This window comes from Lotus japonicus, chromosome 4, assembly GCF_012489685.1.
Source record: "Lotus japonicus ecotype B-129 chromosome 4, LjGifu_v1.2".
Taxonomy (NCBI): domain Eukaryota; kingdom Viridiplantae; phylum Streptophyta; class Magnoliopsida; order Fabales; family Fabaceae; genus Lotus; species Lotus japonicus.
The window spans coordinates 70,932,004-70,947,078 of record NC_080044.1 but is presented as its reverse complement, the minus strand read 5'-3'; the positions used below and the strand labels follow the sequence as shown (position 1 = coordinate 70,947,078).

The following is a 15,075-nucleotide window of genomic DNA, read 5'->3' as shown; positions in this document are numbered from 1 at the left end:
TAGCCCTATCTACTTGTGAAGCTGAGTATATCTCAGCTTGTTATGCTGCCTGCCAAGCCTTATGGCTTTCATCCCTGCTTATGGAACTGAAACTGAAGACTGGTGATACTGTGGAACTTTTGGTTGATAACAGATCAGCCATAGATCTGGCTAAGAATCCAGTGTCTCATGGCCGTAGTAAACACATTGAGACAAAATATCACTTCTTGAGAGACCAAGTCAGCAAAGGAAAGATTGCTTTGAAGCATTGCAAGACTGAGTTGCAGGTTGCTGACATTCTCACCAAAGCATTGAGGACTGATAAGTTTCAGCAGTTTAGGAAAATGTTGAATGTTGTGAGTTTGTAACTAGTTTTGAATTACAGGGGAGTGTTAGGAGTTAATTCAAAATAGTTATTAGTTTGAGGGTTTTATTGTAAATAGAAGAGTTGTTATATATACAGCTCATTAGTGTGTAAACATTACAGATTGAATATTAGAATAACAGAAAAGTTTTCCCTCATCTCTATCTCTCTCAGTTCTGTACGATAGATTACTCTCTCTTTCTCTCCTTTGCACTAACATCCCCTTTGTTCATCTGCAACTGAATATGCTGACCATTTATTTTTCAACTGTTTGAGGGAATTGGCTGGGTATTTGGCTGGTGTTCACTAATACTTCTATGGACCACTTTCTTCAATTTGTCTCATGTTTGGGTACTGGCCTCAGGAGTGGTTTATCACTCATTTGGTTAGCAATTGTTTGGCACATTTGGATTGGTAGGAATGGGGTGGTTTTTAGGGAAGAAGAATTTGATGCTGTCATCGGTTTTTATCTTGCAAGGAAGAAGGCGTGGGAGTGGTTGAGGGCCAAGAATAGCCAATTTTGTCATGCATTGTAGGGGTGTACAAGGGACGGGTTGGGATGAGTTTTGGTTAACCCTAACCCGGCCCTAAATATTGATCGGGTCAATTCATAGACCCTAACCCGTCCTTAGACCCGAAGTAACCCGATATTATGCAGGTCCAATTTAGAACGGGTCTATGTAGGACGGGACCGGGTTGGCCCGATGGACAATAAGTTTAAGACTATTTGATACTAATTGTAAAATTTAAAGATAATAACATACTAAAAGAGTTATAAGTTTGAACTATTTTTTAGAAGAAATAACTTGAAATGATCCAATTCTTTCATAATCTATTGCACTTGAGAGGTTTACATTTTGTTTGATCATTTCTTCACTTGTCTCACATATACATAATACACACACGTGATTTTCTCTTGTTAGAGCATGAAAGTGTTCATAGTTTGACTAACGTTTATTTAATTCATAAGGTAGATGTTAAACATTTTAATCTTATCTACATGGTAAGATAAATTTGAGCACCATGTATCACATTTTAATCATTATAACAAATTAAAATTTTATAAAATATATATGTGGGACAGGCCGGGTGACCCGAGTGTCAACCCGAACCCGACCTTACCTGAAGTCGGGTAATTCAAAGATCAACCCGAACCCGGTCTCGTTTCATGATTGGGCCGGGTTCAACCCTACCCTAAAAACTTTGGTCGGATCGGGTTGGCGGGTCAGATCGGGTCTTGTACAGCCCTAATGCATTGTATGAATGGTATATGAAACCTGTTTTGTGTAACACCCTCTAAATCCCGCGTAATTTTTATAACATAAATTAGAGTAAAATGCATAACACAGAGGGTGTCACACTTATTCTCCAGAAACATAAATCAAAACACCTGTCATGCTCATAATAAATATATAAATTTCCAACTTTAATGTCATAACATCATATGCATAGCACAGAGGATTTATCCAGCTTCAAAATATAACATAATCCAAAAATAAATTGAGAGTTCATAAAATAACTCTTAACATCAAGATACAAAACTAAGCGTTTTCCCGGTGTTACATAACAGAGCATGACTCCCCTAACTAAACGATAAATGAAAGACTAACTCCTCCAACTACCCCTCGCGAGAAGCTCCACTATCCTCGGTACCTGAGCGATGTCGCATAGAAAATCATTACAATAGAAGGGTGCGAACTCATATCATATGGATAAGCATAATAATAAGTAATGCAAAAGCTTTTAAAAATTATTCATAAATTTCTCATACATAATTAAGAAAATATATCATGAAATTTAATATAATCAATTAATTTTCAAAGTATGTCAATACTCCATAATCATAGCTCAGATAAAGCAAATATAAATATTGTTAATTACCACAACAACAAAATTCTCCAAAGATATTATAATTATCATCGATTAACATCAACAACTCCCTACAATAACATATATGACTCAAGTGAGACCCGTGCAAATGTCTTTGGTACCAAAGTTGTTATCCTTAGCGGTATCACCGCGTCCACTCTAGACAGATAACCACCAATAAAGCCCTCGCTCTAGGCTTCAAAACCACTCCAGTTTTGGTACAAGTCACTAGCCTCCACGAGAACCAGCAAACATTGCCTCTTGACAACTATGCAGTGTATTGTGCAAAACTCAACTAACATATGCATATTCATACCATCTCCAAGTCTTAATTATTTTAGCATATTCATCACCAGTTCAACAACACAAATCATCTCCAATTTCACACAACATAGCTTACATGTTATCAATTACACAACTAGCAATCACAATAACTTAGCAACTCAACACATAACATCAATTCATAAACATCACCATATATTGAAATTCAAAGTAAAACCCTCAAAAAATTCTAACATTTTTACCATGGGTTCTTTTACAAGTTTTCTAAATCCCTATAAATTTTCAAGTCGAAATTCAAAGTATAAAATTCAGGAAAAATCTAACACTAACAGCAGTTCATGAGAAACGAGACAGCTTAACCTATCATCACTAAAATACATATAATTTGAGCTACAAACGTCGGAACGAAGCGAAACCAGTGGCAAAAGTTTCATAACAAAAAGGAATACAACTTTTATGAAGACTATATCTTCAAATTCGGTCATTAACACAGCTCGAAAAAAGGTTCAAGAGCTCGTAAATTTCCCGCGCGCAACCCGCTCATCATGCGCCTATCTTCTACCCCCAAAATCCATCTTAAAATCAAACCCTAACTATTTTAATTTTGGAATTTATGCATCATAGGGTTCCTAAATCATGCTTCTTATCATTACCCATTATCATACTAATTCATAGAACATGAATCCAAACTCTTATCTCTTGAAGATCAAAGTCTAGGTTTTCTTCTCTTTTCTCCCCTTCTCGCTTTCACGCTTCTTTTCTTCTATTTTACTAACTTCTCCAATTCTCAAATTCTGGTTTCTACCTTTTTAATTCACTCATAACCCTTAAATAGTCTTACAATGGACCCCACTCTCAACTACTCACTTAAAACCTAAAACTCTTATTTATCTAAATCTTATACGATATCACATACGATTTAAATAATAATAATCACATATGTCACTCATATACAATTTAAATAATTTACTCCCTCCATATATCACATGATCACTTAATTATCTAATAAAATCACATAATTCATCAAATTACCATATAGCATAATAGTAATTAAATTAAAATAGTAAATAACCTAATAACGGAAAATGAGGTGTTACATTGTGTGCCTTGGTGACATGTAATTTGGTCTCTTGTCTTAAGGTTTATTTGCATGAATGGAGAGTACCGGTGATTGAAATTTGTTGCTGGGAGTTTTATTGGAAGCTGTTATCTGTACTTGGGTTCTATTAAAGCATTAGTATATCGGATACATGCTTGGTGAAGGCTTTGGAGGTTTATTCTGTTGGCAGACTTGGAATGACTCTGGAACAGTGGGTTTTGGGCTTTGTTTATATTGATTCCTTCTTGTATTTCTTGGTCGATCTTTGGGGCTCTAGAAACTTACTCTTTTTCCTTTCTAGGTTTTCCCAAGGGGTTTTTTCCTAGTAAGGTTTTAATGAGGCATTTTTCTAAAGTCTCCCCTCCAAGATAATCTCTTGGGTTTTTGTAATTTTTTTCTCTTTCCTGTTATCACCTTTTGTATTGGGTTGAAGTACCCCTTGTACTTCTTTTCAATATAAAATTATTGCCTATCAAAAAAAAAATAAGCAAATCAATTTCCAACACCACTGATCACTTAAGTGTCGATTTTGGCTGAGGCTTTAGCCTTGTGGTGAGGGGTTCGGGTTTTGTTGGAACTTTGCTTTTAAGATGTTATTTTCGAGATTGATAGTTTAATTGTATTTTAATATTTGAAATGATTGTCGGGTTCGTCGTTCATACTTAACTTCTATTGTTGTTGATTGTCTTTTGCTTTTGCGTTTGTTTTTTCATTTCCTTTATTGCACGTGCGCGGATCCGGTAATTTAGCCGATGATTTTATGGCTAAATTTACGCTATGGTTCTTGTTTTGTTTGAATTGAGGATTTCTCCGGGTTGGAGTTTATGTGGTCGGCTGATGTCGTTTCTGTTTTGGATGAATGAACTCACTTTTTTCTTGAAAAAAATATACTATTATAACACAAATTGTCTTGATCGGCCCAAACAACCACACAACTCAATGCCATGATTGATCGACCCAAATGATTACATTGTTAGTTAAGTTGGTCACTCAGGGGGATCAAGTACTGAATTACAATCAAGATCGAAAGACTTTCGTTACTTTAACCACCTAACTAAACACAAACTGGGTTGTTATAACTATGGTCAAACTAACTTAATCAAGGTTAAAGTCTCAATGCAACCTAGATGTGAGGCTAGCAAACGGTTAATCGCTCTCAGAACAGCTAGTCATACCATAGTTATAAATATGTTTTATTGTACTCTAAAATATTCAAAAAAACTCATTTGCTATCTTAAGCATAGGCTTCTCCTCACCTGGGATTTTAGGTTATAAGCATGTTGTATGTCAGAGTGACTCTCTGAATGCTTTTAGAATGTAGGAGTCTCCTCCTATGTCATTGCACTTAGGTGTCATATTAATAGATATTATTGATATTTCTATTCGCCTATGGATGTGTTTCTTTCCATCTTGTTTGACTTGAAGCCAATGCATGTGCTAATAAACTGGCTTCATTCAATTTGCGTTGTCAGTTTAATCTCCATAGATGATTTTTGTCTATTGGATTTGACACCTCACTCGTTAGTTATGATTTTTTTTTCTTTTTTTAAATTTTTTTCCTGATTTTTTTTCCGGATTTTATTTTAATTTTTTTTCCGGATTTTTTTTTGATTTTTTTCCGCTTTTTTTTTCTTTTTTTTTTGATTTTTTTTCCAGATTTTATTTTTTTTTTTCCGGATTTTTTTTTGATTTTTTTTTTCGCTTTTTTTTTTCTTTTTTCTTTCTCTATTTTTTTCATCCTCGATGTCGACGTTCATCATTTTCATCCCTTTCTTGCCCCATTGTTGAGGAAGAAGCAGCTGGAGCAAGGGCAAGTTGATGTTTATCAACCTGAAAACCGAAGCCATTCCAAAACCCCGGATTAAAAACATTATTATGAGGAAGGGGTGGAAAATTTTGTCCTTGTTACACTTGCCCCCACATTACAGGTGGATCATCCCCAGGATTGGAAATGGCTGGATAGTGCAAAAAAGGTCTTCTAACCTCACGCAACACCTCCTTAAATTTTATAGGCTTAATTGCAACTTTGGTCCCCGACGTTTATCAATGCCACGATTTTGGTCTCCCACCTAATTTAATTACATGGATGGTCCCCGACGTTGTAGGTCGTGTGCAACGTTAGTCCTACCGTTTATTTCTTAATGGAGGAGACTTACGTGGACGTCTAGTTGGAAAGAAAAATGAGGTATGAGGAGAGAGGGAAGCACGTGAGTATCACGTGAACTCACGTGAACCTTATATGAACCCATTATACCCAAATCTGAAACCCTAGGGATCTAAATCGTGTTACCTTCTTCGTTCTAGGGAGGTCAGAGGTTTGGGTATAATGGGTTCAGATAAGGGTCACGTGATACTCACGTGCTGCCCTCTCTCCTCATACCTCATTTCTCTCTCCAATTGAACGTCTACGTAAGCCTCCTCCATTAAGAAATAAACGGTAGGACTAACGTTGCACACGACCTACAACGTCGGGGACCATCCATGTAATTAAATTAGGTGGGGGACCAAAATCGTGGTATTGGTAAACGTCGGGGACCAAAGTTGCAATTAAGCCAATTTTATATTAAGGTGGGCTAGAACCGTGGATTTAAGTTTAGGACCAATCTCAACAGAGACCGCAGGGCAATGAATACCAGTCAGCTCTGGTTGATCGATTAACCTATTAGAAATCCAATCTAAGATCTGATTGGTCCTAGTTAATGTTACCGGTGTAAACAGCCTAATGGCTGTTACCGGAACAACTACAGCTGCTTCGAAGTTTAATCGAGCAGAGACCGTAGCCACAGCCCCCTCTCCATCATACTCAATATTTGCTTGAAACATAATTGTAAAAGTTTACCAATTACGCAAGAGCAAGTTGAGAGGTGAGATTAAAGGCAAACCCACGACTCATTTTATAAGGGAGTCGTAGGTGTGAGTATAATAATGCTAGCGATGTGGGACTCAAAGTTGATGAAAATCTCTTCTTTTTTCATTCTTTTTCGATGTGGGATTCTTCCCTTCCAGAACCTTCCCCTTCTTCTCCCATTTCACTAGAACTTGAAATTATGTTCAATTTCCTGAGCTGACATATAGTATCAGTTTTGAAAAACACTAATTAAACTTGAATTTATTTTAAAAAAGTAATCGGTACATGAATTGCTATGTCACAGAAACTAAATGCTTGCAGTTTTAGTCTTTATATTTATTCTATTCTACACCTTGTCCTGATCTTGTGTTACTAACCATCAGCTAATTGTTATGATATTACAGAATCATGATGGATTTGTCATGGGGGAAGGGGCTGGAGTTTTGCTTTTAGAAGAATTGGAGCATGCTAAGGTATTTCTTTTTTGATTTAATAATCGGTACCTTGTGTTAGGATTTACCTAACTCTTCAGTTCCCTCCAACAGTATTTAGAGCGCTTGATGCATCTGTTGTATCTTGTTTTAGGATTGTTCTTCATACTTGTCATCACTTCACTGCCTATTATTTTTCATTTTACTGCAGTCTTGATTTGACATTATATCATCCCTAAATTAAGTAAATATATCCCTTTTGGCTATAATTTGTTAAACTATCCAATTTTTTACCTTGCAGAAAAGAGGTGCAGTCATATACGCAGAATTCCTTGGTGGGAGTTTTACCTCCGATGCATATCATGTAACTGAACCACGTCCTGATGGTAAATATTAAATTTTCAAGGTCCTTTGTATTTATATAATTTTAAACCGATCACCTTAGTCTAAACATCTTGATGAGCATGGTCTGGGTTTAAAAGTACTTCTACAGTTCTACCCTTTAGGATCTCAAGAGAGAACAGTGAAATAAGACAACCGTGTGACATTTTCTTCTTGGTTCTTATTATATTGCTTACTTGTTGGAGTAATTTCATGACAATAATAGTATATAAGCTTAAAGTTGCATATCTTTAGTCTAACTTTTGTTTACTCATGGTATGTTTCAACACTTCTGTTCATATGGATGCCTATGCTTCTATTTGTGTAGCATTTGTCAGTTTGAGTTCATAAAAATTAGGCTTTTGTGATGAAGCTGTTGCACTGTCTGGAAATGCAAGGGCATCTTCTATATTTATCAAATCATTTAAGGCATATTATAAAAGAAAAGAAGAGCATGTATATCTTTCTGGTCACTTATAAATTATAATGCGAATGTGGAGCTTCTGCATTCAGACTTGTTTTATGTCACATGTTTCTTTCTGTTAGTAGTTATTACAAATTCTGTGTGTGATTGAGATGTTCAAAAATCATCCTCTGTGATCTTAAAAACTTTGGAATGTATTACACTTTCATCAAGACAATTTTAGAGCTATGATTCTTTCACACTCAGCACTTCATTTTCACCTTCAATCTATATATCTATCTCTCTCTTCTCTTTCAATCATATCATCCATCAAATCTCTTACTTTCTCTTTTTCTCTCTCTCTCTATTCTATCTCTCTCCCTCTCCACTCCCATTTACACCTTTTGGGGAGTGTGAATGAAACTTTATTGACAAGTTTAGTATACTAAAAGTGATTGACTACTTGGTGAGAAATGACATTCTTGGAGATCAGTGACTCCAGACTCAGGCTGGAACTTATGTTTCTTTATCCCATCCTCAAACAGGGGCTGGCATAATACTTTGCATTGAGAAGGCATTAGCTAAGTCTGGAGTATCAAGAGAGGATGTGAATTACATAAATGCACACGCCACATCCACACCAGCTGGAGATCTTAAAGTCAAAGAGTACCAGGCTCTTATTCACTGTTTGTATATGACTTGCTAGCCAATTCAAAGATAACTGATTTGGTGCTCTCTTAAATTGTTTTGATTTGCATTGTTACTTGTACTGCCATGCTTAGCAAAAGATGTCTTTATGTACAGCTAAAAGTGAATTCCACGAAATCTATGTAATTAGAATTTGGATCCCCCCTTGTTATGTCTCAAACATGCAAAGTTGTAGAAAAATTCCATTTGGAATTTTATTTTGTGTACGTACAACAAGTTTACATCCTAATTTAAAATTTATTTTTTTTAGTGGGAGCAACCACTACTCAATAAGATGTATTGAGCTACTCAAGAAGAAGCCGAGGCCACTTAAATAGCGTAAGTCAAGAAGAAGCCAAAGTACAACTTTAACAGACTAATACACCCAACCGAGAAGCAAATGCTTAATGGTCTTGAAATTGTCTAGAATTTGAATTGATCTCTAGATGATGTAGAAAACTCCCTTTATATAGGGAAAAATGAAGAATGATAGAGTAACTTGTTCAATGTGGGACTAAAACAGTTTTTAATGTGAAATTTCAATATAAGCATTGAAAGGGACAAAACAAACTATTACCATAATTCTTTCTTACATGTTATGTTGAGCAGCTTAGGATTACCTGTTTGTTCGAGCGTTTGTCCCATTTGTTGCGAGTGGGCTCATGAAAGCTTGCAAGAAACCGAATGACAGCCCTGACATGGAGGTCATATTAAGGGGCATGCATGGCTTCTCTGGGGGATGAAATATCATGGTTCAAGAGAGAGAAGCCAACAAGTGGGATATTGAACTTTCTGACCTTGTTCCTGAGCAGGCAAATATAAACTATTCTAGGTAGATTATTAGTCATTTGTCATCATACTCAATTCTTGGATTATGATATCTGTCGTTATAATTTAGTATTCATGACGTGATTAGAACTGTTGGAAGAAGAAGCTTTTGATTGCTGGGGGAATAAATATTTGCCAGTTGGTGAAGGGGGTTTTAATTTGAGACTAGAGGCCTAGGATATATATAACTTTGGAACCACGAAGAGCTTGAAATCATTGATTTAATCTTGTAACAAAACATATAATTAAAAAAGAACATAGTATGACAAACTTAATTGATTAGCTATGGATCAGTGGCTCTAGTCTCTAACACTGGAAATGATAATGATGAAATGATGATTTTACAGGCTAGACCCTTTCCTCTGCCTGAATATAGTGGAAGACAATAAGTCTAGAGTTCTTGTTCCTTTAACATCATATAGCAGCTGTGCTGTCATGATATAGATTAATCATAACATGTTTGAATCAAACTTCTATTTACTCAACTCAAAGTCAATACTAACAACCAGAAGCTGCTCATTTTTTGATAATTCTCTTTTTCTCAAAATCAATTCTAACACCTAGAAGCTGCTACTCTCCAGAATTAATTTTCATTTTGTTTGTAAAATCAATTGTATAACACATCCCATTAGAAGCCTTGGGGAAATTTTATTCCTTAAACATGATATGGCAGCTATACTCTCATAATACCATCAATGTTGAAGCAACACTTTAAAAGGGCAAACCTGGTGCTATAAAGCTCCCACAATGTGCAGGGTTCAGGGAGGGGCCGAATCCACATTCGATGTTGTACTTCTCTTTTTCTCTTGGAGAATCCGCTTCACGGCAGGGTTCTTCATGTTGTACTTGTCTGCCATCGCTGCGAAGATTGGAATTCGATGGAATCAAGTTCGACCCGGTAGTTGTTGTGGCGGTGAAAATCGAACTGCGAGCAGTGAACGGTGGTGGAATTATAGAGAAATATGCATTGTTGTGTGTCTGTGTAGTGTTGTTGATGCGGAGAAAATATCAGAAATGGGAACGGAGAATATAGGGAAGGGGAATGTTGGCATTTGGTGGACGCGTCACGATATGCGTGTTTGGTTACGTGTCTGTTTTTTATTGGATAAGGTGGAGCTGATGTGTTTATTCATTCAGTCTAGTCTAGTAAAATTATTTAAAAAAAACTAATTTGATTAATTTTCTTTAATTTTTTTGAAAGAGATTTTCTTTAATGAGTTCTGAGTAAATAAGCAAATCAATTTCCAAACAGAACTGATCACTTAAGTGTCAATTTTGGCGGAGGCTTTAGCCTTGTGGTGAGCAGTTCGGGTCTCGTTGAAACTTTGCTCGGGTCTCGTTGGAACTTTTCTTTTAAGATGTTATTTTCGAGACTGATAGTTTAATTGTTTTTTAACACTTGGAATGATTGTCGGGCTCGTCGTCCCTACTTAATTGCTATTGTTGTTGATTGTCTATTACTTTTGCGTTCTTTTATTTCATTTCCTTTATTGCATCTGCGCGGATTCGGTAATTTAGCAGCTGATTTTATGGCTAAATTTGCGCTATGGTTCTTGTTTTGTTTGAATCGAGAAATCCTTCGGGTTTGGAGGCTATCCGATTGTCTGATGTCGTTTCTGTTTTAAATGAATGACCTCATACTTTGTCCTTGAAAAAAAATACTATTAGAATACAATTTGTCTTGATCGGCCCAAACAACCACACAACTCAATGCCAAGATTGATCGACCCAAATGATTACGTAGTTAGTTAAGTTGGTCGGTCATGACGATCAAGTACTGAATTACAACCAAGATCGGAAGACTTCCATTACTTTAACCACCTAACTAAACACAAACTGGGTTGTTAGAACTATGGTCAAGCTTAATCAAGGTTAAAGTCTCAATGCAAGCTAGATGTGAGGCTAGCAAATGGTTAACCGTTCTCACAACAACTAGTCATACCACAGTTATAAATTTGTTTTATTGTACTTTAAACTATTCATTCAAAAAAAGCTCATTTGCTATCTTAAGCATAAGCTTCTCCGCACCTGGGATTTTTTGTTATAAACATGTATGTTAGAGTGACTCTCTGAATGCTATTAGAATGTTGGAGTCTCCTCCTATATCATCGCATTTAGATGTCATATTAATAAATATTATTGATATTTCTACTTGTCAATGATGTGTTTCTTTCCATCTTTTTCGACTTGAAGCTAATGCGTGTGCTAACAAGCTGACTTCATTCAATTTGTGTTGTCAGTTTAATCCCCATAGATGATTTATTCCTCCTATTGAGTTGATTTCGCTTATGGCTACGAACCGACACGGCTGTGCAGCCTGTGCTAGCTTAGGGTAGTCGTTTTTCTTTACTCCCGTTGTTTAAAAAAAAAGTAAAAAAAAAATAAAAGAATACAAGCAAAGACACCCTTGGATCTAGACAAGCATAGTGTAGTGCGTTGGACACTTGGAAAGACACCATCTCATAGAGCCCAATAAGCTTGACATGTGTAGAGGTGCATGCCTACAAAGCTACTTGTGGATTTCACTAGAACTTGGCCTGCCCCACTTACATTTGAACTCTTTTTAAGGCCCACAAAATAATCCTCCTCAGTTCTCACGATACCTCATTGTTACTAGTCAAACTGAAAGATAATGGCGAGTGAGACACTGAGAAGAAGCGACAACATGGCGGAGAAGATGAAAGTCGAGGAGAAGAAAATCGGCATGATTGAAACTTGGTTGAGGAAGCACCGTATTCACTACGACGCAGCCACCAGACACCCTCTGATTCTTAGCATTCGTGATGGCACCATACACATCAATTCCTTCAAAACATGGCTCGTAATAACCTTCTCATTTTTTTCTCTTCTTTCTCTGTTGTTAGTTATAATTTTCATTATTATTTGATACAATTGAGCTGCTCTTGCCAAGATTCATCAATTGTTTGTAATTTTCAACTAAGTGGTTGCAATATGAATTAATTAATTTTCATCATAAGCACTGAAAGGGCCAACTACATACCATAAGTTTACACCCTAATCGAAAATTTTAACTAATTTTTGAGTGGGCAACAACCTCTCTAGATTTTTCATTTTTGAGTGGGGGCAACAAGCAAAAGTATGGAGGAGTAAGTGCTCCCATACGTGTTTAACATGAAGGGAAAAACTCTCATTATATAAGGCAGAATGAAGAATGAGATAGAAACTTGTCCAATGTGGGACTAAAAATAGTTGAATAATGAACCATTTTAATGTGAAATTTCAATTTTTTATGTTAAATTTTTATGTGTTTTTCACTATTCGAATGTTGGCAGAGGGGATTATGTTAGAACATAAGCATGGTTCAATATGAAAGGCCAAACTATCACTATGATTCTTTCTTTATGTTATACAGGCTCAGGATTACCTTTTCGTTCGAGAGTTTGTCCCATTTGTTGCTAGTGTGCTGATAAAAGCTAGCAAGGAATCGGATGACAGTGCTGACATGGAAGTCATATTAGGGGGCATGGCTTCTCTGGGGGATGAAATATCATGGTTCAAGAGAGAAGCCAACAAGTGGGGTATTGAACTTTCTGACGTTGTTCCTCAGCAGGCAAATATAAACTATTCTAGGTAGGTTTGTGTATTAAACATTTGTCATCAAACTCAATTCATGAATTATGATATCTGCTATTACAATTTAGTTTGGATCATGACGTGATTAGAACTGATGGAAGAAGAAGCTTTTGATTGCTGGGGGAATATTTGCCAATATGGGAAAGTGGAGGTTTTAATTTGAGGCTAGAAGCCTAAGACATACATAATTTTGGAACCAGAAGAGCTGGAAAACATGAATTTAATCTTGTAGCAAACATAGAATTAAAAAAGATCACACTATGCCAAACTTAATTAGCTATGGACCCGTGGGTCTAGTCTCTAACACTGGATATGAATATGATGATGAAATGATTGATTTTACAGGTTAGGCCTTTTCCTCTGCCTTAATATAGTGGAAGAAAATAAGTCTAGAGTTCTTGTTCCTTCAACATCATATAGCAGCTATGCTGTCATGATACAAATTACGTATAACATGTTCAACTTGAATCAATTTTAACAACCAGAAACTACTCGGGTTTTGGATAACTTTTCTTTCCTCATAATCAATTCTATTCTAACACCCAGGAGAGTGAATCGGTTTTTATTTTGGTTGTAGAATCAATTGTCCTACACATCCCATTAGAAGCCTTGGCGAAATCCTATTCCTTAAACATGATATGGCAGCTATGCTCTCATAATGCCATCAATATTTTGAGAAGCCACACATTAAACATGGATATTTGGGGTTTTAGTCAAATTATATGCTACTTTTGCCTCCAAAAAATGCTTGTATTGTGACTTACTTAGAGGAAGCAATTAAATGTGACAGGTTACTGGAAAGTTTAATGAGGTCAGATGTGGAATATACTGTGGCTATGACAGCATTTTGGGCCATTGAAGCAGTGTACCAAGAGAGCTTTGCCCACTGCATTGGAGAAGGCTCCAAAGCCCCACCGGAACTGGAGGAGACTTGTGCAAGATGGGGCAATGAGGGTTTTGGTCAGTATTGCCAATCTCTGCAGAAGATTGCCAACCAGCGCTTACAAAAGGCTTCTGATGATGAGCTCAAAAAGGCTGAAGTTGTGTTCCTCAGTGTTCTTGAGCATGAAGTTGAGTTTTGGAACATGAGCCGTGGAAATGTTTGATTTTGTTCATGATGAAAACCTTTATGTTTGTGTGAAAAATGGTCAAAGCCTTGTTCTGTTTTACCATTTACAGAGACTAAAGTACTGTGTGGATCTTTATTTCTTAGAAGGATACAGTAAATTAGAACTAGGAAAATAATAAATGAAAATGTTGAAAACACTCCTTAGCATCTGTAACTTGAGTTCTAAATGTAATTAGAATTTGGATCCCCTCTTGTTATGTCTCAAACATGCATAGTTGTAGAAATAATTACACTTGTAATTTTATTTTGTGTACGTACGACAAGTTTACATCCTAATTTGAATTTTCGTTTTTTTAGTGGGAGAAACCACTACTCAGTAAGATTTATTGAGGAACTCCCTTTATATAGGGCAAAATGAAGAATGATAGAGTAACTTGTCCAATGTGGGACTAAAACTAATGTGAAATTTCAATATAAGCATTGAAAGGGACAAACTATTACCATAGTTCTTTCTTACATGTTAAGTTGTGCAGCTTAGGATTACCTGTTTGTTCGAGCGTTTGTCCCATTTGTTGCGAGTGGAGGTCATATTAAGGGGCATGCATGGCTTCTCTGGGGGATGAAATATCATGGTTCAAGAGAGTGAAGCCAACAAGTGGAATATTGAACTTTCTGACCTTGTTCCTCAGCAGGCAAATATAAACTATTCTAGGTAGATTATTAGTCATTTGTCATCATACTCAATTCTTGGATTATGATATCTGTCTTTATAATTTAGTATTCATGACGTGTTTAGAACTGTTGGAAGAAGAAGCTTTTGATTGCTGGGGGAATAAATATTTGCCAATTGGTGGAAGGTGGGGGGGGGGGGGGGTTTAATTTGGGACTAGAGGCCTAAGATATATATAACTTTGAAACCACGAAGAGCTTGAAATCATTGATTTAATCTTGTAACAAAGCATATAATTAAAAAAGAACTATAACAAACTTAATTAGCTATGGATCAGTGGCTCTAGTCTCTAACACTGGAAATGATAATGATGAAATGATGATTTTACAGGTTAGACCCTTTCCTCTGCCTTAATATAGTTGAAGAAAATAAGTCTAGAGTTCTTGTTCCTTTAACATCATATAGAAGCTGTGCTGTCATGATACATATTAATCATAACATGTTTGAATCAAACTTCTATTTACTCAAAGTCAATACTAACAACCAGAAGCTACTCATTTTTGGATAATTC

General features: G+C 36.2%; 2 protein-coding genes across 2 annotated transcripts; both read left to right on the top strand.

Annotated features, from left to right (window-relative positions):
• Window positions 1-6,851: 6,851 nt before the first annotated feature.
• Window positions 6,852-8,573, top strand: LOC130716129 (3-oxoacyl-[acyl-carrier-protein] synthase II, chloroplastic-like). Its single transcript, XM_057566328.1, has 3 exons — window positions 6,852-6,914; window positions 7,174-7,258; window positions 8,202-8,573. Exons 1-3 carry the CDS (start codon window positions 6,864-6,866, stop codon window positions 8,360-8,362), a joined length of 297 nt encoding a protein of 98 aa, XP_057422311.1. The 5' UTR covers window positions 6,852-6,863; the 3' UTR covers window positions 8,363-8,573.
• A 3,183-nt stretch (window positions 8,574-11,756) lies between these two features.
• Window positions 11,757-14,081, top strand: LOC130711391 (probable bifunctional TENA-E protein). The gene is made up of 3 exons (XM_057560982.1): window positions 11,757-11,992; window positions 12,545-12,762; window positions 13,556-14,081. The coding sequence occupies exons 1-3, from the start codon at window positions 11,804-11,806 to the stop codon at window positions 13,869-13,871; spliced, it is 723 nt and encodes a 240-aa protein (XP_057416965.1). The 5' UTR covers window positions 11,757-11,803; the 3' UTR covers window positions 13,872-14,081.
• Window positions 14,082-15,075: the final 994 nt, after the last annotated feature.

Coding starts and splice junctions, on each gene's coding strand:
- LOC130716129 (XM_057566328.1), top strand. CDS start 6,864: ATGGGGGAAGGGGCTGGAGTTTTGCTTTTAGAAGAATTGGAGCATGCT. Junction 6,915..7,173: donor AAGAATTGGAGCATGCTAAG/GTATTTCTTTTT, acceptor TTTACCTTGCAG/AAAAGAGGTGCAGTCATATA. Junction 7,259..8,201: donor AACTGAACCACGTCCTGATG/GTAAATATTAAA, acceptor ATCCTCAAACAG/GGGCTGGCATAATACTTTGC.
- LOC130711391 (XM_057560982.1), top strand. CDS start 11,804: ATGGCGAGTGAGACACTGAGAAGAAGCGACAACATGGCGGAGAAGATG. Junction 11,993..12,544: donor ATTCCTTCAAAACATGGCTC/GTAATAACCTTC, acceptor TATGTTATACAG/GCTCAGGATTACCTTTTCGT. Junction 12,763..13,555: donor GCAAATATAAACTATTCTAG/GTAGGTTTGTGT, acceptor TAAATGTGACAG/GTTACTGGAAAGTTTAATGA.